Below are 24,192 nucleotides of genomic sequence, written 5' to 3'. Positions count from 1 at the left end.
ATAATAAGTCTACGAGATAATATGTTGAGTCGTTTTACAACTAACTTAAGTACATAGATTAGTTCAGAGATGGCGTAATTTCCGTGTATAGTCTTCCTTTGTCAAAAATTGTATGAAATAGAAGTTCATCTTTGTGCATAAAAATATTGTTTATATATAAATATTCCTTAAAAGATAATCTTCGAGTTTTGAAAATTTTTCAATTATTTTATGGTTTTAATAAAATCTCAAAGCGCTCGTCCTACGGTTTTCAAAAATAGTATACTGTCAGTGTCAATAACTCATATTTTCTCAGATCCTCGAATTTGACATTTTCCAAGTCTAGTCATTTGTTTGTTTCTATCGGCGCGTGGAAGTATATTAATTAAAATGTCTAACAAAAAGAATAAGGTAGAGGATGTTAGTGAAAGTGAAGAGGAACAAGAGTTAGATAGCGAGAGGGACTCCGATGTTGATTCTGATGGAAACTATGTCGGTGAGAAGGTAATAACATAACCTATAAGGCACATGTTCTTTTTAACTTAGCATCGTGTTAAACATACGAAACATAAAGAGGTTTTTCTAGAAATACTAAGAAGTGATGTTTTCGTCTATTAGGTTTTCTAACGTTAGCAATATTACTGTAAAAATAGTTTTCTAACGACAGCCGAAAGTCAGGATTTTTCCGGATGTATCTAAAAGTATCAGTTTCAGTTATGCGTTTGTTTGAAGATTTTTGTGTTCTTAGGAACTCCAAGCAGACTTTGAAGGCAGAAATCCAGAAGTCTGTGACTATCATGGAATAAAACAACTGTTAAGGCAGCTGTTCTTAAAATCAAATGTTGATCTGGGAGCACTAGCTCAAATCATTATTTGTAAGTATACATTTATTTAAAATACTTTTGACTATTCAGGTACTATTTAACTATAATTTGTATCTCTTCAAAACAAATAATTTCAGCACAAAACTATGTGGGAAGTGTAGTAAAACAATGTTTGGATGATGGTATTGATGATGATGACGATGATGTTGGCGATGGTGTATTTGGAGTTACTACACTTATTAATATTACAAAGAAAAAGGTAAATTTACTAAAGAATTTAATTTATTACAATATTAAAAATTTCCTCTGTAAAGGTTAATTCCCACCTGACTTGTATGCCACTAATTGGCCATATGATTTGTTAATTGGTAAAACGGTTTATGAATTATGGGACTTCACTTCAGTTATCTAGACTATAATGCTTACAGGATGAGCAATGTATCAAACAAATCAGAGCTCTACTAACCACACTAGCGAATGAAAATGCTGATGAAAAGACAAAAACTCTACTCAACAAGGTCTTGTCTGATGATGGTAGCCAAGTTGGACTAATTATAAATGAAAGGTAATATAAGTTCTCAATTTTTTTGTGAATATACAGATAAAGTATTACTTTTTTGTAGTATCAAGAATAGTAGCATTGTTATCAGATACCTGTTAAAGCTATTAAATTAACTACTTTATATTTCATTCAATTACTCACACATGTTGATCTACTGTATGTGTACATTATAAACCAATCAGCAGTTTAGTTTGTTGCCTAAAATAAATTATAGAAATAGATAAACAGGCATTTAGCAGGTTAAAGAAAAAAATTTTTCTAGGATCCTAAACATTCCACCAGCAATTAGTGTGCCACTTTTCTCATCATTACAATCGGAGGTGGATAGAGCAGTAAAACGCAACATGCCTTATACATTCCAGTATCTCTTATGGATTTGCAAAACTTATAAAACTAGTGGTAAGTCAAAGTAATAAATATGTTTAATTTTATAATAAATTAAAAGTATTCAATCAATGTTCCATACAACACGAACAACTTAAATTCTAAAGGTAATGTTATAATCATTATTTTATTAACAAAATAACATTGATGCTTAAACTTGACTTATATGTATTATTATAAAATACTTATCTTGAGAATATTTTTCCAGAAGATGAATCTGATATACTGTTTGCCAATCAAGAAGAAAAACCTTTATTAGATGTAGCAATCGCTAACTTTGAAGTAGATGTAACCGAACAAGCAGAACTTTCTCAGTGGGAATATGAAGGAGGCGCAATGACACCATACCGAAAGGTATAGCTTTAATTTAAATTTAGTTATTCCTTTAACAAAGCAATGTAAGCTTGGTTTCTAAAAATAAATTCTGCGTTTATGTTCTGGAGACCTACTTTTACATCAATGAATTTCTCTCTGTATTTAATACATACAGGCCTAGGATTAACTAGTACTTTATAGAAATTAGTTATTAAAGCAACTAGATCCTATAATTAGTTTAGACAAGGAAAACCTATTAAAGAAACTAATACTTTTAAATTATGTAATCTCAGTTAAAATAACAAAGGCTTAGGAATTCAAGTATATCTATTATCCATCTTTTTGTGTGACAACAAAGCTATTTAGGAACTTATGAAACATTAATTTCAGGTACTCATATTTGACGGCAGCAAATTTAACGAACTTATAAGGCTCATGAAAGAAGAGGTAGAGAGTGTTTAAGTTATAAGTTGCTGTTAAGTTATGCCATACAAATGTATCGTATTTTTCATATTTATATAATTAAGTCTTAATAAAATGTGATGTAAGCTTTATTACTGTATTACTTATTTACCATATTCCATTTATTATTTCTTCCTTAAAATATGTTCTCTATATAAATTACATAACTAGCTTAATTGTGGAGTGGGGCTGTAAATCAAAACAGACAACAGACAGTAAAAACAGCAATTTTCATAATATATTTTATTTTTATATAAAATGATTGTCCCTTATCCTATATGATAATCTTATACTAATTTTAAGTGATATAAAATTTTAAACAATCTTGCATACCTCGAGATTTAAGAATATGATTTAGCAAGAACATAGGCGTCTTTCATCAAAAAATCTCTTAGAGAGCAAAGCCCCTTCAAAATCTTTGTGTTTTGATCCATTTTTTGTATATCTGTCTCTGAAAGTGTCTTGTCATGAGCCAAGTATCCGTTGACGGCGTCTTCTGTCATCCAGTGTGCCGGTAGTTTGTGCATATTGAAATGCGATGGGTCCGGATTTGCTGGCATCGGGGTAAGCGATTTCTCCCATGGGGTTATGTACTTTTGCTCTGAATGAAGACCTTCAATGTATCTGTGAAGATTATGTTTTAAAATTAGTATCCTTTATATTATATATTAATAATAATATGTTACACTGTGTACAATTGGCATAGTTAATTTAAGAACTATAAACTGTAAAATTTAACAATAAATTTCAATAGTAAGTGAAGAATCAGAGTCGAGACTTAGCGCGAACTATGACTCCAATATTTGTAAGACACGGAAGATTACTCTAAAAACGGAAAATTGGCCAGAAGCCTACCACGAGTATGAATGAAGTATACATCTGCTGAAATAATTTCTAACTACAATATTGTTTATAGATATTTTGGATATACATACATATTATTTTACCCAATATTAGCGTTTAGTTCGTTTTCAAACTCAGTACAGTTACATACAAGGCATATATCTTCTTCTTCTTCAAGTGCCACTCCATTACTGGCATATATAGAGAAGATTAAATAGGTACCTGATGTATGTGTCGGAGTGTGTAACACGTTGCACTCTGGGTGGCGCGGAAACGAAAAGGGGCTCCAAGGCTGGTCGGGCTCCGGTGGGGGGCACTCCACCTTCGCCGCAACCCGGACTTGGCGTGCTACGAGCCATCGGCGACATGCCCGAAAGAGATGCTAAAAAAAAATTTAACCTCATTTACGCCCAAACCCAATAACCTAACTCAATCCATTTTGACCATCTGAGATAGACATCTTAATCCAAATATTGATAAATGTGTGCCAATAACCAATCGATGGATTGTAATAGACATCTGTCGATACAAGCTAATCATGGCAGGTCCGATCGGTGTATATGGATAGACCTTTGTATGAAAATGACATTTTAACTGTGCCAACATCCTATCTTAAGATTTTAACTTACACCAATTTTACCAGTTTTTACAAATAACTTTATTTGATTTCTATTGATTATCAAATATGAGTGTAAAGAGTGAAGAGATTGTATTCTATCTGTTTCAATCTGAGATTGTGGATAACCCAATAATTATTGGGTTCGGGCGTTGACAATTTAAAAAACGGCATGAATTGTAAACAGCCTTCGGTTTTTGGTATAAACTATAAGCTCTATAAGTAGCAAAATATCGCTTAATATTCTATTAAGGTAATAGCATATCTTTATATAGGCCGGAAGAGCTAGATCAGACATGAATAAAAATAAAAAAGGGGGCAAAGTACTTGTCTCTCCCTTTGAACTTATTAAAAAAATATTATTTGTTATTAAATGACATTTCTGTAAATGTTATCAATTGTGTAATAATTACCACCAGGTGACAAGACCCCTGCACGTAGCGTCGTTGTGTAAGCTTTCGGCGGCTTCTTCGTCGATGGAAGAAAGTTTCTGCAGATATTAAAGTACATATTTAATTAAGATAAAAACAGTAATTCTGTAAAGGCAGGCAAGTTCAGCATAAGGATTTTTTGAGATGGTAATTTTATGCAAAATGATTTACGTCACTTCAATACATCATATGAAATTATAGCTTTCCGTTGTAGGAAATACACTGAAATCTATATTGAGGTATTAAAAGGATTAAGAACTCCATACTGATTACCTAATATTCTTTAAATTAATCAGTACTCAATTCGTACAAACAAAAACGCAAGTATGGCCGCGCGGGTAAAGTATTGCAAGGAGCCCAAATATAACATTTTGACACAAAATGCAACATAAAAATATATGTGTGCGACGTCACACCAATTTGTTTACACGAAAACCTAAGTCTTACCTTGAACGTTCATGTACGGCCGTCAATTTTCCATTGCCCTTGTTAATGTGCAAGTCCCGTACGTGCCGTAGAAGCCTTGGCAGATTCGGGAATGGCGCCTGTCCCTTACGTACACGCATGCACGTACGCCATAAACACGGATACTCTTTATTCTCTGTAGCGTTTGCTCCGCTTCGGTAGTGTTGTTGCACGTGGCCCGCTGTAAGTGCAAATTTATTATTTTATACGTACATATATTTAATTTTTATAATCCATAAAAAAGGACATGCTTTAAGGACAAAAAACGTTAGCGTTTAGTGGTTAGTGTAACGTTTCGTGGTGATATTGTTACGAGGATCGGATAGAAAACGCAGTAGTATCTCAAGGGTTTATTTCTTAACCAATAAAGAATTTGAAAACACTAATTAACCGATACTAGCTCGTTGAAAGGCACTTTTAAATTCCCCTACTATAGGAAAACAATCGAGAAGCAACTAATAATTATTAATATAATCTGGTTGTAGAATAATAAAAAAATGTGAAAGCACCTTAAACGATACTTACGCTCCAATTTGCTTTTCTTTGTTTCAATAAATGTTCCAATCACTAGCAGCGTTAAAATTTTATGTCGTTAGTACATTATAAAATGTATTGCATACATTAATCACAACATCAAAAATTCTATGTATGCATAGGTACTTACTATTTCCGCCCTCCCCAATGCAATGTTCCATACAATCATTTAGGTCCTCAAACTGGTAGTCACAAGTGTCCCATGCGCACTCGTACGTCATTTCCATAGTAGTCTGAAATAATAGAGATATATAGAATATCTATATATCGTGGCCGGATTTCAGAATCGTTAACTATCGCTAATTATATGTATTTAAAATTATATTTTCTGTTAATCAATTCTATATGAATACCTACACTTTATAAATTAAATATTAGCTCTAGTTCTTATGTCAATATAGAATTCAATTCCAAAAATTGAATTAAAACTAAGCTCTTACTATCGCTTATATTCGGCGGCATCTCAAATGCGATCATAAGCTTCTTCTTCTATTATAAAAAAATACAGAGCTGGACAGACTTTTGGTCACAATCCTACCTGATGTTATTTATTTATTTATTTATTTATTTCCAGTAAATTTTCCTATCTTAACAGTTACAACTAATGCAATAGAATTCCATTATAAGTTAAGTGAGATAGGGCCTATTGGAAGGGCAGGCGATACCTATTTAAGCGCCGCCTCCAAAATTATATTAGTACTCACATGTTGAGCGAGCTCTTTCATCTCCTCTGCAAGTCTTGCTGCTGTCTCTTCGTTGCACCTCGCAGCCCTCTCTTCCCAACTCTGCTTCGTCGATCCCGGCAGAGACCGCCATTCATTGCCGACTATTCGAGATATTTCACCTGAAAAATAACCCATTTATTAAAAATATAATCTTTACTGGGATTATCTGAATTGTAATCAGTGATGAATCAGTCATTTAATTATATAGATGTTAAGAAGTGCACCGACAATTCTAAAACCTACCAAAGGTTTTACGTACACACGTAAAGGAAAACAATATGGCACTGGACCACTGCCAGATTGTTTTACCATTTGCCGCCCTGAGGCCTAGGCCTCATGCCTCGGCAAATGGTTACGTTAGACGACCGCGGTTTTTATTCGTACCCTCAATGGATACTCACCTCTCAAAAAGGGCACTCATGACACAATGTATGGAAATAACTAATGAACTGTATAGGTTAACCGACATCATGCTTCTTTCCTTACATTTACTGCCAGTTCTCAAATCAAGGGCGTAGAACGGAAGAGAAGAACTGGTAATAAACTCTCCACCACTCTTCTTAATTCTTTTTTTAAAATTAAAATAAGCTTTTGTTTTACTGACAAAGCTACTGTAATAACACATACTTATATATAGTTTAATTTTAATAGTTTTCTTGGAATCATTTAAAAGGTCTTACCAAAAGTACACTCTGGGTTATTAGCGACAATGGCTTTGCGAACTTCGCTTGAATAAAGAATATATCCAGTTACGATCTTCTGCTTCTGATCTTTCTTCTTCTTGCCGGTTGTGGGTGTAGAGGAAGTATTACTCTTCTCTTGTGTTGGAGTTTGGATGAGAGATGGATTGTATGGATTACTATTACCACCTGAAAGAAATAAATTTTCACTGCATCATATAATTACATAACTAAACATTATTAATTAAAATATATGTGCCTTCATCAATTTTTTTTACTTTTTAATTATCGTTATTTTATTATTATTAATTATATTTGTTGATACATAAGTCTAGTTTCACCATTTTAAAATATCACTTTTCATCACAGCATAAATTCAATTCGAAAGAAAGGGAAAAAATAGTTCAATTGGACGGTTTAACTTTTAACGGGTAAGGTATGGAATTTTAAAGAGTTAATCACATATCAACAGCAAGTTTTAATTTATTAACATTAAGTTACCAATTGACAAAGGCGTTGCGGGTGACGCTAAGGAATCATCGAGAGAGTTCTCCAGAATCATTTCCACGTCCTGGCTGCCTATCGTTGTGTTTATGAGATTCGTAAATTGAGGCTTTACATCCTGGAATAATTTATTAACCCTTCACATATATTTCATACATTTTTGAAGTAATTTTTTTTATAATAAAATTGCTGGAAACTAGTCTTTAAAATACTAATTATAATGAAACTACATAATAGAATTAATAAAATTAATTTAATTGAGTTTCTCTCAAGTCTCAATACATTTATTATCACGTCTACTTACCATAGAATCGGAGCTATGAGGATTATACGTTTTCTGCGCAAACGCAACTGCCGTTGTAACTTCTTGCGTTGATGCAAGAGCGGGCGGACCCAGGGGTTTGGGGAAGTAGTATATCTGAAAATGTTAGTTATTTAATATACGTTGGAGGAAATCTGCATGCCTTAGACTCAAAAAGTCGACGGTATATATTAGGCACAGAATACTGATCACCCTATGAAACCTAGGGTGATCTAGGGTGACCTAGGAAAAACAAATGATCAAGAATCATTTTTTTTTTGTTCGCTCGAAAACGATAAGGCTGCCAGTTGCTTTTCATTAAATTATTTTCAATTTTTTTTATGTAATGCAACGAAGTGTTAATAAAACAATAAATATTTGGTAAAGCCTTCTAACAGAAAAACCGGACCATTTGAAATCTAATGATAGCTTTTGCGTCTTAAAATATTTAAATATAAAAACTTATTTCAGCACGATTTAGAATCATTTATTTACTTAGAAGTATTTTTTAGAATCAGCTAATAGAATATCTACACCGAAGAGAAAAATAAATCCTCACAGAACGCCCTCTTTCCACTTACTTCATCAACAGTGACGTCTTTCGTGTGTTCAAACTTCCTCAAACCAGACTTAAGTTTCCGCGCAATACGATTCGATTCGTCGTAAAGCGACTCACACACGAATATGTCGTTCTCTGAAATCTCTGTAGGGCGGCCTAAAATAAAAAAAAAAGTTATTTTTTACAAGCAAAATTATTATTACTTTCAAACTCCCTTGCATATCTACTTGTTAATGTATCTAATGTACCTATATCAAATAAAGTAAAATTGTTTTGTTAAAATAAACTTACTGATTATATTTTTTATATAATATTTACAAAAAAATTATATTTTTCTTTTTTTAAATAATTTTGAAAAAAAACTTACATTTAAGATAATCATCGTAGTCCAAAACCGAACACTTCCCAACAATGCCAACCAACGGACTGGTGTCATGTAGCGTTGTTAGCAACACTTCTTGCTTGTAGAAAGGCTGAAAATACAAGTAAATACTATATAAACAAGTGATAATGAGACACATCTTTAATTGAATGCTACTTTATTTTTCGTCTATAGAAATCCTTAATTGTTCTGCTACATCACGATAAAATTTCAACTTGTTAAGCGGTTGGACCGCAGAATTTGAAGGTCCATGAACTTAATGTTGGCACTTCTTAAGGCTGGCAAGTCGTGATTTATCAGCTCAAATATTCAAGCACCACTTTTATTATTATTATTATATCTAATTCCAGTATTTACAAGTTCTTTCTAAGGATAACTTATCATTAATATCACTATTTATTAAATATGGATTTACCTTGCTTATGATATTGGATACCTCTGCCGGGAAAATAAAGAATGGACCGCGGAAGTAGCATTTGTTACTGAAACAAAAATATATTCATTTTACTTATAGAACAAATAGATGTTATAACACAAATTATTTAGACTAGATTTATTCCACTAATTGTTTCTATATTAAAGAAAAGTATATAACATTGTATGGAAACAATTCCAAGCGAATATTTATTTAACGACACAGTGTCAGCATTTTCGTATTAAAAAACTATTTTACATTGATTTATATAACTTTACTAGCAGGCTCGGCCCAGCGTTGCTGTGGCTAAGGTTTTTTTATATTACATAGTATTAAACTAATCAAGGGAACCGGTAGGAGAACTTATGTGAAAGGTAGATAGCTTATGTGAAACGTTGGTTACTTTTAACACAGCGCCATCTGTTAGAATTGTATCAAATAATAAACATATAATTTGCAATAAAATAAAATTGCAACTATAATTAAAGATCCAAGCTATCCTATCTCTTAAGTTGAACCAGACTGCTCACGGTGTTCCAATTTAATTTAAAATTGGTTAAGTAGTTTAGGAGTCCATCACGGACAAACTTCGTGACAGGAGATTTATATATATTAAGATGCAGAAACGTTGAAAGTATATTTGGTTTTATAATTAACTCACTCTCCAGTCTCCCAAATGGTGTCGACCTGCGCGATGAGCTGAGTCCCGCCATCAGTGACGACGTACACGTAGTCTCCGGTCTTGATGACGCCCGAACACACTGTATTATATTGTTCATAGTATGTGTTCTCATCGTCCGTACCAAGAGGGTTGTACATTACCACGTCCTATAAAAACAAAGGTAAACATATTGAATTAATTATTGATCATTAGAGTTTTAGTATGTATTTATACTGTGTTGGATGGTCCATTTACTATGTAATACTTTAGCCATAAGCATTCTCTAAAATCACTAACACACAATCAATTATCGGGGTCGAAACCACGGGGCACATATAACTGTGAATATAGTTAGCGTGAATATAGTAAGTGTTTAGACTTATTTTTTTACAGATAGATAACAATATAGTCTTTATTTTATTATAGTTACTACATAGTGTTATAATGAAAAAATTGTTATTAAAAACTCTACATATGTGATTTATCCATAACGATCCATTGCCATGAATGACCTTAAAATAAAAAATAACTTCAAATGATATATTATCCATTTATTATAAAGGTACGTACCGGTCTATCTTTCTCTTGAACATTCTCCAATACTTCAAGTTCCGCCAGCTCGTCTTTATGCTTCTCAACTCGTTCACGGAATACTGACACTGTTCTATTGGGTTCCAACGGTACCTGAATTTTAACATATGTTTTTGTTAATAATCCTTTATCGCAACAAATATCAATTATTGGCTTCAAAAAAGATCGAACTGTATTTTCACAACTGACTTAATGACCCCGTCATCTTATATATTTGTGTGTTAAAACTTGTTAGGTACATTTTTTTAAACAGACCAAGGAGATCGAACTTCATATCGTTGCGGTTCATGACATTTTCCTTTGAATTATTGTTATGTAGAGGGAGAGTAAAACTTGCCGAGTTTCTTGCCCGTTCTTCTCAGAACAAGGCCTCCTGGTAGTTTTGATCTTTCACGAATTTTGTAAACGTTTTTGACATTCATAAGCATGCCCTAAGACGCATCTAAATTGAATAATTGAATTTTGATTGATTGATATTAAAGTTATGGAACACAAATTTCTAAAGCTTATAAATGTATAATAACCAAGTAATAAGTTTTATTGGCAAAAGTACATCAAAACTTCCAAGATAAGAACAGTTTTTACTGAAAATAAGATTGTTGTTTTTTAGTATTTTATTTACTTATTATTTATGTTTTCCACCTTCACTGAATATCCACAAATATTTCAAGGTCATAATTAGCCAAATCGATACAGCCATTCTCGAGTTTGAAGTTCGAAATGAGCCAAACATACATAAATAAACTAAATTCTCCTTGCGTCGAAATACTAAATCCAGTTGAAACATGGAACTTCCTATTAATAAAATAAATAATAGTCTAATAAATAGCATTATTTCAGTACTTTTTGTTTCATTCTATCAAATTGTGTTTACGCTGTGATGAAAAAAGATAAGAGCACTGTGGTAAAACGGTGTTTTTTTTATCAGATATGTATAGGAATCCAATATGTGTTTGATATACGGGAGCCTATGTGACACTGACCTCTCGTGGTAAAAGTGTAGCCTCTTTCTCAGCCCCTTCCCAAACCTTGATTTTCTTGAACCAGCGATGTTTTGTATTGTATCTGCTCTCACAGACAAACACGTCCTTGTCAGAATAGCCTGATGACAAGGATTAGTGATAATAATAAACGTAAAAACTCCACTTAATATTCTAAACTTATCATATCAAAAATTCAAATTTAATTTACTGTTTTTTATTTAAAAACATCCTCTTATCTATTAAAAAAATAATTGTTTCAAAATTTTAAAATAAAAATAATTTAGACATAATATTAAAGAAATAAATATTGACAATAAGTATTCGTACTTTAGAATAAAATTATTTTAAATTTTATGAATGGGATTAGTATGAATATCAAACCTTCAGGCCTAAACTTGAAGTACTCCTTGACATTCATAACATAACACCGTCCAATCACTTGTTCCAAAGGCACACTGCGGTGCGTCTCAGTCTTGAACACTTCCTGTTGAAGGAACTTGCGCGTGCGCACATGGAACGTTTCGTGCGGACTGAAAGTTTTATGCGACAATTATTTAACTTTAATAAAAATTATAATAAAAAAATCTCTGATACTACGAGTTGTTTTTTTCTAGAAAAAAAAATGTGAGCCGTCACGGGACGCCTGGTAGATGTGAAACATCGACATTATTTTGTAAAAGTAATATGCGGAAAAGTTCAGACTAGTAGAAACTAATAGGAACTAAATATGTCATAATGATAAAATAAAATATTACGATTTTTTTTCCAGATAACGATGACTATTTGTTGAATAAATTGATAATTATTTTCATTAAATATTTTTAATCTGAAATTTACTACTGCATTTAGACTGTATATCATATAGCGTGGCGACGCGTCGCCACGCCAGAAATCGGTTTTACGTGCGGCTATAGATGTTTCACATCAAAATGACATATCCAAGGAGCAGTTTATTTTTATGCAGCTAGAAAAAAAAGCAAAACATCAGGTGAGCTTCTTGCCCGTTTGCCCCCTGTTCTATATATAAAAAAAAAAACTTCAATAAGACTTACCGGAAATACACATTAGCGTATACCATAGGTACATTATCCGTATTGGTGAACAACCTCTCGATTTGCACAATAGTTGCTTCTTTTGTTCCACGTTCAGGCTGGATATACACGAAGTCTCCTTTCCCATATTGTGTTTTGGGAGGTGCACCACCCGATAGAAGGGATTCATCTGTGCTCGATCTAAAATATAGATTTAATTATCATCTTTAAATGTTGTAATTGAAGTTAATATATTTTCGATGACTATACAGAGTATGAGTATGAGATTTTTCAATTGCTTAAACCCAAAAACTTGGGTTAGTTAATAAACAATTAGAGGTTCATGATATATGATGCAAAATTTAAAATAAAAATTAAATAAATACAGATAATACAACATTTTCTACAGCTGTGATACTTTTTGACATTTGACACCTTTGTTTCAGTCACCGTGACCACGCACGCTGTAAAGCACGCGAAACGTCGGTTTAAATTTAAAATTATGTTTAAATACAATAATACATAACTATAATCGGTAAAAAAGTGTTTTCTTTAAATGTGTAAAAGTTATGTTAATAAAAGACAATACTATAAAAATTAATTCAATTCGTTTAGGACTTGTATTTCAGGATTTTCTGACACATACCTGGTCTCATCATCTTCATCGTTCTCTTGCAATAGCTTGCACTGTTTCACCAGTTCCACTGACGTTGTCATGGTATCTCTTGTGAAGTTCAACGCTGGAGTTACCAAAGTGTTTCGACAAAGAATGTCACGTTGTTCTATATAATAGGCCTGAAGCTCCACAGAATCTTCAAAGATTTGACTGTCCGTACGTGAAAGACGACGGGCCCTAAAAATCATTTTTATCCGACTTAAAAAAACGAGTTCCACGTGTATTTTTTTCGCCCAAACATCTTCATACCTTGTATACAACTAAATAAAAGTTTATCCATTACATTCCTAGTCAATACAAATAAGAAATACTTATATTTTATAATGTTGAGTAAATCTACTAAAATAATTAAAATGTTATTTTTTTAGGAATTATTTGACATGGATATACAAAATGAGCGAAGTAAATTTTGTAAATGTAAAGAGAAAAAAAATCAAAATATTTAAAATAAAACTAATTTTTATATACTGTTTTGGCGTTTAATTGTAATATTGAAATATATCTGGTACTTATAGCAAGAAATGTTTTAAAATAAAATTGTTGTAGGCATAACACAAACCTCTCAAAAACCGCAAACATATCCTGTTGGAAGTTATCCAATCGTTTGTATAGACCCTTGTCGAGCCTACGTTTGACAAGATCCAATGAAATGGCGCGCACTTTCTCGCCATTCGCGGCTTCATCGTGTTCCGGAAGTTCAGCCATACTATCTGAGTAACACCTGAAATATAACATTTAGTTTCTGACAGATTGAAGCATATTATTTATATGATTACGTTCTAATTTTAAAATAAGAAATTATTCAAGCATTTTAAATATGGAATTTATTTCATTACTACGATGCACAGGGGCCGTTAAACTATTACGTAAGCAAATTTACTTTACCCCCCCCCCCCCCTTCCGATTAGCAAAAGTAAGCAAAGCTCATACATAAATGTATTATTTTTTTGTAAAAATAGTATTTTGTAGTAATAAATGAAAATTGCATTTAAGTATATCCTCAAGGATGCGGTTTTTGTCGTCTTTGTCTTATAATATTTTGAATAGTCATTGATCTTTTGAAAAAGAGAGAGAGAAAGAAAAACTCTTGAGAACTAGTACTTTATATACAATCAATACAACTGATTTAGAATATATTACCTTCCTTCCTCATCCTGATGATTATAGACTGTAGTGAAAAGATTCAGTAAGAGATCCTGTACTGCCGCTGGCACATCTGGTACTGCATCGTCATCCTCCCTATAGAAAATATGTCATTAAATAAAAAACTATTAAAGCCAAAAAAGAAAATAATTCGAATTTGGCATAGAATACGCTTAAAATATTAACTTAATAGTTTAAATCATAATATTTTCTTAAAGGAAAAAGATGAGCCCCGAGATGATGTTTCAGGCACCAAACACCTTAGTGATTTATGGTATCTTTGTACTCTTAAAAATTTATTTATAACTTTAAGCATTAATAATAATAAAAAACTAAAAAATGTTACACCTTGTTATATATAACATGTCAAGTAACTCTATATACAACTTGTAATCACGAAATGCCTTAACTAATTAAAGGAGTTATACAAAAAGTAATTATCGGATTAAAAAACAAATTATTTCGAGTATATAACAAAATTTCTAACCTCAACATTTGCTTAGTCTGCAAACAAACTCTTTGCAGGATCAATGCGTCCTTATATATCTGCGAATCTGGCTCGTTATATTTGCAAGCGTTGTCAAACATTAGTATGAAGTCCGATGCCAACTCGTTAACCGAGGTATAGACACTGTTCTTTAGTTTATGGGCGATTCGTTCCATGTCAATAGGATTTTTTATCAGCTCATAGTAATCTGGGTATTCCGTTTTACTTGGAAGCTTCATGAATATCAGTGCTAATTGTCGATTAGCTAAAAATACAATAGAACTTGACTATTAAACACATTTGATACTGCTGATAAATAGCGAACGGGATAAATCTTGAGCAAAATTATTTCAGACAACTGTCATTGGTGTTTCGTAAGAATGGTCATCACTACCGTAGGTAAATAAAACTTGGAGTTATATAAATGTTATAAATTCGCTTATTAGATTCAAAATTAGCAAAAAATCAAAAGACGTAATTAATTTAACGCGACATAATATAAGGTATTGAAGTATACATATATATAGCCTGCATAAGTCGTTTTGTACGTATGTAGTTGACATCTTACTAAAAAGTTGACAGGTTATGCCAGATGACAGATCAAAATATTAAGGACGGTATTGAATTAGATAGAAGAATAAAGCTGAATTATTATATTATATTATAAATTCTTAAATTGAGATATGTAACGAGTGTGCAAAATGTGTCATGTCAGAACAAACAGCGGACAAAAGCATAGACAAAAATGTAGTAAAAAATACCTTTAGGATCTCTATAATCCCTGATTGCGTCATACAATGTTCGTAATTTTTGTTCAAATGGTGTGAGTTGGCGGGACTTGGCTGGCTTCATGGTCTTTATTGGAGTTTTCCTTTCGACGCAACTGTTCAAGTCCTTCACCTTCTCATTCAGCACGCGTTCTAGTAGATTTGCGTCCTGCAACAAACTTTTAATCTACAGAACTTGTAACAAATCAAATGTGAAATTAGTGTAGTGTTTAGCAGATATTAAGTGTCAATAATACACACACACGATGGAGCTATCTATGGATTACTCTAATTATAGGCAAATATAGTTCTCGGCAAAACTACCCAGGGTTTAATGGTCATGATAGAAATCACTATTGTGTCGGTCGAATGTTGTATGACTTTAAACTGCATGCATTAATACCAATAGGTTTACATCATATTGTATATGTCATATAAATAAACAAAAATACAAAGATGTTTTAATGACTTATGAATACAAAACCGTATTGTTAAAATATAATCATTGTAGTCTCTATTTGATAATGTGTGATAAAGACAGCATCACAGACTAGAATGTTCCATGAGACCTTTTAAATCTTTTTTAAATAAGAACACTCGAACCGACAACCACTAAACACCATTTACTAGAATTCACTCGAAAGACAAGCTTTACATTCACGGCATATTATTTTGTACGCCCATGAGCACCGACTTTACATACCTTTACGATAGACTTCTGCTTGTATGGCATCCTCTTCTATAAACAATTATGTTAGTGTTAGACAAAATAAAAATGATGCATGACCAGGTTAGATAATGCAGGAACTATGAAAAGTGATGAAATTAAGAACACATACTAAAAAAAATACAGCTATCTCTGTCTCTACGTGCTATACATATATTTCATCGGTAATATTGACATAAGCACTTACCCCTTAGTCATAAAAATAAATTTAGGCTAAATCCAGATATCTAAGTGTGAACTAATGGAGTCTTAACTCTGACACTTGTCAGAAGTTTATTAGATTTAGAGCTCTGACATCTGTCACGTGGTCACATAATTTTGACACATGGGAGATTAAGTTCACACATAAATCTATACTAATATTATAAAGAGGAAAGGTTTGATTTTTTGTTTGTTTGTATGAATTGAATAGGCTCCGAAACTACTTGGCAGATTTGAAAAATTCTTTCACTGTTGGAAAGCTACATCATTCCTGAGTGACATAGGCTATATTTCATTTTCAAAAAAAAATAGGCATCCTTACTAAAATTACGATAACATTAACATTTGTTTATTATTTGATACAATTCTAACAGATGGCGCTGAGTTAAAGGTAGTTTATAATATCATAAATGGAAAAGCAATTAGATATTTTTTTACCTTAAAATAAACTTTATTCTATGTAAACGAAGTCGTGGGCATCGACTAGTCTTACATATAAGAATACGTTCCTTTAATGAGTTACCGGTTAAGGTTTTTTTTAATTTATTTTACGACGTTGGCAACTAATTTTTGCATTAGCATTCTCAGGCCGTAATAACAAAAATATGCATAAATGTTAGTATACACTATGCGCTAATACTAACTACAATGGGTTTCTAAAACATAAATGTTTACCTCATAAATCATAGATCCTTCTTCATTAAACTGACGACAGTTTGAGAACATCAAGCGGAAGTCTGAGACCATTTCATCCACGGAGGTATAACGATCGTTCTGTAAGAAATAATTGAATATTATAGAAATTGATAAGGAATTTATGTTTTATAGAAATTACTTTTTTCAGGGTTTATATATGTATTAAATAAATAAATCAGTGGCACCACAACCCCTTTAGGTCTTGGCCTCAGATTTCTGGATCGGTTTCATGATCAATTTTTACTTCTAATAGTCAAGTAGCTGATCAGCCTCCAGTGTCAGTGTCGAAAATGTTAAGTGCACACATAGAAAGAAAGTCCATTAGTGCACGGCCGGGAATCGAACCTACGACCTCAGTTTTGAGAGTCGCACGCTGGAGCCACTAGGCCAACACTGCTCATTTTATATATATTATTAAGCTTAATTACCGCATAGATTAAAGATAACCGATTTAAGGTTGTGTATCTTATGTATACTGTATTGGCACGAAATATTAAGAAATGAATTTACGAAATTTCTTTGCTGAGATATTCATACTTGTCTAAAACATTTAGTAAGATACAATAAAGTTTAAGTTTAATATTACATTTATCTAATTGAAATTGTCTCTGCATAAGGCCGTAAACACACGACAGAAAGAAAGACGAAACTAGTTCATTAACGAGAGAACTTAGTTAAATTTAGATTTACCTTGATATTAGCCTCAATAGTAAGCATATCGATCGGCCGGTCAATGACATTATAGTATTCGGGATACAGCTTCTTGCTGGGTTTCTCCATGAAGAGGAGCATGGGCTGTCTTCCATCAGAGCAGGTAAATTCCACCAACTGCTTGGAGATGTAATGTAGTTTCTTCTTCAGCGGCATATTAGGTTTGAGTGATGGTGATGGAGACGGCGATGGTGCGACGATTGGATTAACGCGTGGACGACCTGACATATCAATTAAATTTTTACAGAACGATCGATTATTTATTCTCGACACCTAGGTTATAATAATAAAAAAAATATTAATTTGATTTTAATTTTAGCACCAAAAGAATACTTTTAGACAAACACAGTTCAAAAATATGCATCGAATAAAGAAACTGATATTTTTTTAGAAGCGAAAAAGAAAAGCATTTGCTATAGTAATTTAAATGCGTCGTTTCTTACCTCTAGGTCTAGGAGTAGCTTGTGATTGGTTCTTGACAGATGACAGGCTTTCATCATCACTGGAGGAACTCTGTACGATATCCAGCAACTCTTGGACTCGCTGCTGCATTATTCTGTGAATGGAAAATTGATGTTAATGTAGGTAAATGTTAATACCGGGAATAAAACTATTAACAATGAGCATTTTACATTCATTTCGAATCACATGACTTTAAACAAAAAGTATTTTTAGTAGTTAGTACCGGACTATTCGTAGTTTAATCTGCATAAAAACGGCTTAAAAACGAAAATAATAAAAATGTATCAAAAGAATCCATAATTAAATGTGTTTTTTTTATACTTCAATCACGTGACACTAAACAGTAACAGATTTGTCGACAGATGACGTAGCAGAATTAAGAATGCTAATTACTACGTTCGTTTACGTGTTCTAAAGCATGGTATTTGAAATTTTAATTTAATTTCTATAAAAATAGAAAGAGCACAGCGTACTTTACTAAAAGTTATTAAATTTAAGCCATTCAGATATCCGACATCCGATCTTTACGCAGAATGCGACGTCCTAACAATCAGACGGCTATATATTAAAAATATAGTTATCCAACAACATCAAAAATTAATTTATGATGAGGCCATCGCTAGTAGACGTACACATGGAGTCTGTCCCACAATACAAACAAAAACAAGCTATATCCAAAAATTTCAATGCTATACAGGCCCCATGTTGCACAATAAGCTTAATAAAATACTAAATATTTATCCCCTTAATACCTATCAATGCAAAAAAACTAGAAGAATGGCTAAAAACTCAAAAATATTATTAATTATATATTATTATATTGAAGTTGAAGACTTGTTTCTTAATATAAAGTAATAAAATTAGGTTTTTAATTTTTTCTTTTTCAATTTCTTACTTCAGACTTAATAATAATATATTGTTGTAAATTTAATATAAAAATACAATCTTTATAATAAATATTAGTTTCCATACTAAACAACGATACTAACTTCATTTCATATCCAAGTTCACTCATTCACAAGATTTAAAATAAAAATATTTTGTCGAATTTCACACTTACACCAATCTAACTAACTACAACAATTTAAATTTGATTCCACCTCCAATTGGTTAAATGAACAAAAATAAACGTCCAATTGCAAACAGTTTGGCTAATTTCTTGATGACACTGGAAGAAACTAGCGTTTAAGGTACAGGCTAGGCCTAGTTTAAACGCTAGTGCTCATAGATGTATATTATATATAAGGTTGACCACAATGAATGTTGTGTAATGTGGTATTTGTTTTGGGTCAAATAAAGAAACTTTTTATTAATTTTTTTTCTTATATAATAAATTTAAGCTAATAAATACATTATATGTAATGGTCATAAGCCCATTGTGATTATTTAATTAAATCTGCAAATTTTTAATATTTATAACAGAAAAATACTAAAATAACTTGCACTTTCTTTTGAAAATCAGGATTTATAAAAATTAAATAGATGCTTTAAGGCCATTCTTTATCCAAATCAATATATCTGAATAAATTCATAGTATTTACGATATTAATTTTTTAATGAAAACAATGACGACCATAAAACGCAGATGCCGCAGATGTAACCTAAGTTAGCGAATGCGTTACCGCCTTGCCGGCCAATAAGATAGGAATATTGTACTTTTTTTTCAATGTGGAAGTCATATCTCCCAAGAACTCTGCTGGAAGTCAATTTCACAGCTCCCCCCAATTCGTAATATATACGTTAAATATTATACGTTAAGATAACGAATTTCTTTAAAATAACCTTAAAATTGTAGGACAATTACCTTTGCAGTTTAACAGCATCCTTGTAAATCCTTGATGTGCCGACATTATACTGTTTGGCGTTCTCAAACATAATATTCATGTCGCCAGCCACCTCCGACAGAGTCCCATAGTTGCCTCGACGTATTTTGTTCTTTATTTGATTCAAAGATACCGGGTTCTTGATTTCTTTATAGTAGTCCGGGTGATCGCGTCTCGATGGCAGCTTCCAGAATGGCGAAGCTAGTGGGGCATCTATAAATGTTATTTTTGTTCCCTTCTTAAATATAGGTATGTATTTAGTCTTTGAAAGATGCCTGACAAACGTCGCCGGAAGAAATACAATATTGAAAATAGCTTGCAACTAAATGCTGTTTATGTAAAATAAATTTAAGACGGAGATGGTAGCTATAAATCACACTAATACGCGCCAAATTATTAATGCATTTTTTATTTACTCCGGCATAAAGTGAAAAAACCTATCTGTCTTGGGAAGTTTAAATTATTATTCAATATAAAAATTATTTATTTATTTATTTAAGACATTAAATTTGAAATAATTTAGAGCTTTGAGACATTTGAGCCGTTCAAACGAACTAGTGACGTCACGTAACACAGAAAATATTTGTTTTCTGTAGGCGTTTCAGTAATTTTACAAAAAATTGAGAATATCTGAGTCAAATCTTAATTATATGGATAACCCCCATTGTAAAATATGTTTTATAGCTAAGTTTTAACTGCAGGAAATTTGACTTTGTCTTTGTTGAAGATGTCAAATCACCTAGATCATATTTGTAAACCTTAAAAACTATTTGAAGTGCGTACATAAACTTCTTCTGCTTAGCTGGCATAATAGAAGAATAACACCAAACAAACACGAATATGCTAAATTATATTAAGTTATCCATAATAAATAAATCTTTAGGTCTTGGCGTCTGATTTCTCAATCTGTTTCATGATCATTTTTAAATCTAATAGGCAAGTAGGTGATCAGCCTCCAGTGCCTGACACACATGATATAGTAAAAAAATCTCACCACCTGGGCCCATATGATGCCAGACAGATTCTAATAACTTCCACTGTGGCGAATCCTCATTTTCATTCTTATCTTCATCACTTTCGCTTTCGTCTGATGGCTGAAATGTTTTACCTCGACCCTTAAAAAGTTTTAAATGCTTTTAAGATTTTTGTTAAATATCTTAACTTGACTTTATTGTCCTAAAAGTAATAATTGTATTGTTACGAAGACGGGTCGACTGTAATGTTTTTAGATTTTTCCACTACTTAGAGAACTGTTTGTATGATACGCGAGAGAGAGGGAAGATCAGAACCTTCTCGAAGCTAGATCGAGAACTCTATAACGCCGTACGACAAGCTCGTAGCAGTGTGCGAAAGAGATAGCGAGTACGCGCGTTCTAGAATTGTGCGATCGCTACTCAGTAGTTCGAGACTATTTCCACTTTAAGTGACTAGTGACAGTGTTTTATTGTGTGTGTGATTAGAACCTTTCTGTGCGTAATTTACGTTTTTTTTAGTGTAAACGAATTCCTCGTAGATTTTATTGAAATAAACTCTTGAAGAAATCGACGGCGTTTTCTATCCGATGCCCTAGCTCGTAACAGTATATTTATATAGTCAAAACTGTTTACAACTATCGGTTTTTTGCGACCAAATATGAGTAGTCCCTTCGATGTCGTTATAATAGATTTTGACTGTATTATATATATTTAGAATTTATATCAGATCTGATTTCATTGAGATTATAATCTATTGTGCTTATGTATTATTGTTATATTGTATGTCGTCAATGGTTTTTTGTATTTATTTTTATTTCATGAGATAATAAAAATAAATCTCACAATATTTACATTTTTATACTTAACTATAAATATATTATATAATAATTGATTTGTAGTACTGTTTTATAAGTAATAGTTCCTGAACATGTATGTTGTATGATGCTTGTAAGCATAATTTAACATATATTTAGTTTTGATTATCATATCTTTATTACACAAAAGCTTAACATTAGTTTTGATCTATTGATCAAGGCCTATTTGTGGCAGGCAAAATTATTTAGGCAACACAATAAATTAGTGAAGTACATATATTTCCATTATATGTACTTCACTAATTAATTGTTGTGAAATAGTACTAAGGTGTACAAAGTTCTAAAAATGGGGCAGACACATGTTTATATAAAATTGAGTGAATAAATTGATACTGAAAAAATGTATAGTAAAAACATGAAGTTTGCTTAACTACACGACTAATTTTATTTATGTTTACCGTAACAGAGGGCTCTCCATCTGATCCTGGGGGTTCCATGATGGCCATAGTTCTACTTGATAAAAGTGGAACAACACGTGATGATCTCTTACTGCGAATACGCTCAGACACTTTGGGTCGTCCATGCTGCTCAATTTCTTGCTTACGAGTTTGGATTATCTGAAAAATATAGAATATTTAACACATTATGATGAGATGGAATATAAAGGGGTTTGAGTTTATATTTACAACTAGTATTTTGTCAACAAAATAACCGATTATTACTTATAATAATATGCACATTACATTAGTTTAAGATGACATTTGTTTCACTTCTCAATCTTTTGCACAAAAGAAAGTTTAAATTTTTTTAATTTCTTAACTAAAACTGACAATGCAGTACAAAAAAACACATACTTTCTTTAACATTTTTGCATCCTTATATATCTGGCTGTATGGCTCATTGAAGAGACAGGCATTTCTAGCCATTAACAGTAAATCTTTCTCCAATTCACTTAAGTTTGAGTATTCACTTCCTTGTATCTTCTGTGCTATAGTCTTCAGGTCAATGGGAGTGTCTATTACATTGTAGTACTCAGGGTAGCGGCGTTTTGATGGAAGGAATTGGAATGCAACATAAAGTGGTCGGCCATCTGCATTCGCTGTCATTACCTAGTAATGACATACAATTTTTAGAGATGAGATTTGAATAATGTTACATATTTCTGAAAATGTTCTCCTCATATTTAAATAGCAAGTACAATTCCGCTACCTACAAAATACAGATTTTTACATTGCAATTATTAAAAACACTTACAGCATTAAAAAGTTCTTCAAAAATGCTGTCCTCTTCATTATTAGTAGAAGTTTCTGACATATCTTCAGCCACATCTGATCTTCGACTTGATGAGCTTGTACGAGATACCTTAGGAACTTTCACTTCTTCACCTACAACGTTGTAAAACATTTCTTTACTTGTACTATACTCATATAACAAAGATAAATGATTACATACTGCCAACATTAAGAAACATACCACTTTCAAGACTGTGTCTGGTTTTTGTATACAATTTCCACATTCGGTTAGCGTCTTTATATTCTTCTGACTCAGGCTTATAAAAAGCTTTAGCATTGTTTACAAGGAGTTCAATATCTGCAGACAACTCATCTATATCCTCATATGTATCAGTTTTTAGTTTCTGCTGAACCTACACCGAAAAACGTGAAACTATCTATTAATGCCATAACATTCTCCTTAATAAGCTAGACTGAATTCGGGAAAATTCGGATTTGCATATTAGCAAGAGCCTAAGATGATTTTATTCATTACTTGCGCCAGGTGAATGCCATGAATTAGATTAAATTAGCAAAATAACCTTAACTACATAATTATGAACAGAGTAGTTGGATCAAATTCTTTACTGTATTTAACTCACTCTAAGTAGATCAATAGGTTGCGATACAACTTCATAGTATTGGGGTTCCTGACGTCTTTTAGGCGCTCTGATAAATGAGTCACACAGAAGAGTTCCATCTTCCTTCTTGAAAGTACGAATTGTGTCGTACAATTGTTGACATATTTCACCCTGCAAGGTATTTATTCATTTATATTTTAAAATATCTTTGAAGGACCTATATAAAAAAAAACTGGTTTTTGTGCATACCGGCTCCAATTTTTTCTTCTTGCGTGATGGTGGAGGGCCTGGATTGCTCAGCTCAACATCATCACTATCATCTCCATCAGCTCCTCGGCTTGCAACAGACGATGCACGACGCCGCTTACTCATATTGGGACGCCGAAAGAAATTATTTTAGTAGAGCTAACAGTACTAAAATATAAAAGTTTTTCAAAAATTTAAATACTACAACGTCAATTCTCACGAAAACAAACTGGTTAGTAAGATAATAACATCATATTTTTGTTTAACTTCACGTCAACATTATTTAAAACCATTGCGCGATTCGACGCATTTGATGCTCGGCCCGACAGCTATTAGTTAAAAACTTTTTGACAATTGACATATGT

At 32.3% G+C, this 24,192-nt stretch overlaps 2 protein-coding genes across 8 annotated transcripts; one reads left to right on the top strand and one right to left on the bottom strand.

Annotated features, from left to right (window-relative positions):
• Window positions 1–307: 307 nt before the first annotated feature.
• Window positions 308–2,618, top strand: LOC110997236 (protein BCCIP homolog). The gene is made up of 7 exons (XM_022265292.2): window positions 308–483; window positions 728–854; window positions 941–1,062; window positions 1,232–1,368; window positions 1,628–1,764; window positions 1,958–2,103; window positions 2,455–2,618. Exons 1-7 carry the CDS (start codon window positions 370–372, stop codon window positions 2,524–2,526), a joined length of 855 nt encoding a protein of 284 aa, XP_022120984.1. The 5' UTR covers window positions 308–369; the 3' UTR covers window positions 2,527–2,618.
• Window positions 2,619–2,758: 140 nt separating this feature from the next.
• On the bottom strand, window positions 2,759–24,148 carry LOC110997239 (protein polybromo-1). Of its 7 annotated transcripts, none has more exons than XM_022265296.2 (34): window positions 23,831–24,148; window positions 23,603–23,752; window positions 23,203–23,374; window positions 22,984–23,114; window positions 22,584–22,838; window positions 22,188–22,346; window positions 20,935–21,055; window positions 19,922–20,153; window positions 18,099–18,211; window positions 17,635–17,876; window positions 16,924–17,022; window positions 16,024–16,059; window positions 15,315–15,489; window positions 14,554–14,818; window positions 14,064–14,162; window positions 13,483–13,644; window positions 12,894–13,100; window positions 12,269–12,448; window positions 11,598–11,746; window positions 11,217–11,335; window positions 10,213–10,326; window positions 9,643–9,809; window positions 8,982–9,048; window positions 8,552–8,657; window positions 8,207–8,340; window positions 7,629–7,742; window positions 7,322–7,442; window positions 6,821–7,009; window positions 6,120–6,259; window positions 5,546–5,648; window positions 4,864–5,062; window positions 4,399–4,475; window positions 3,592–3,751; window positions 2,759–3,150 (listed from the first exon to the last, which is right to left on the bottom strand). In XM_022265296.2, exons 1-34 carry the CDS (start codon window positions 23,951–23,953, stop codon window positions 2,868–2,870), a joined length of 5,163 nt encoding a protein of 1,720 aa, XP_022120988.2. In that variant the 5' UTR covers window positions 23,954–24,148; the 3' UTR covers window positions 2,759–2,867. The 7 variants fall into 7 exon arrangements, with proteins under 7 accessions (XP_022120988.2, XP_022120989.2, XP_022120990.2 ...); XM_022265297.2 differs by having other exon boundaries at window positions 19,922–20,141; XM_022265298.2 differs by having other exon boundaries at window positions 19,922–20,141; window positions 20,938–21,055.
• Window positions 24,149–24,192: the final 44 nt, after the last annotated feature.

This window comes from Pieris rapae, chromosome 2 (genome assembly GCF_905147795.1).
Source record: "Pieris rapae chromosome 2, ilPieRapa1.1, whole genome shotgun sequence".
NCBI lineage: Eukaryota > Metazoa > Arthropoda > Insecta > Lepidoptera > Pieridae > Pieris > Pieris rapae.
Note: the sequence above shows the minus strand (reverse complement) of the source record. Positions and strands in the feature narration are given on the sequence as shown.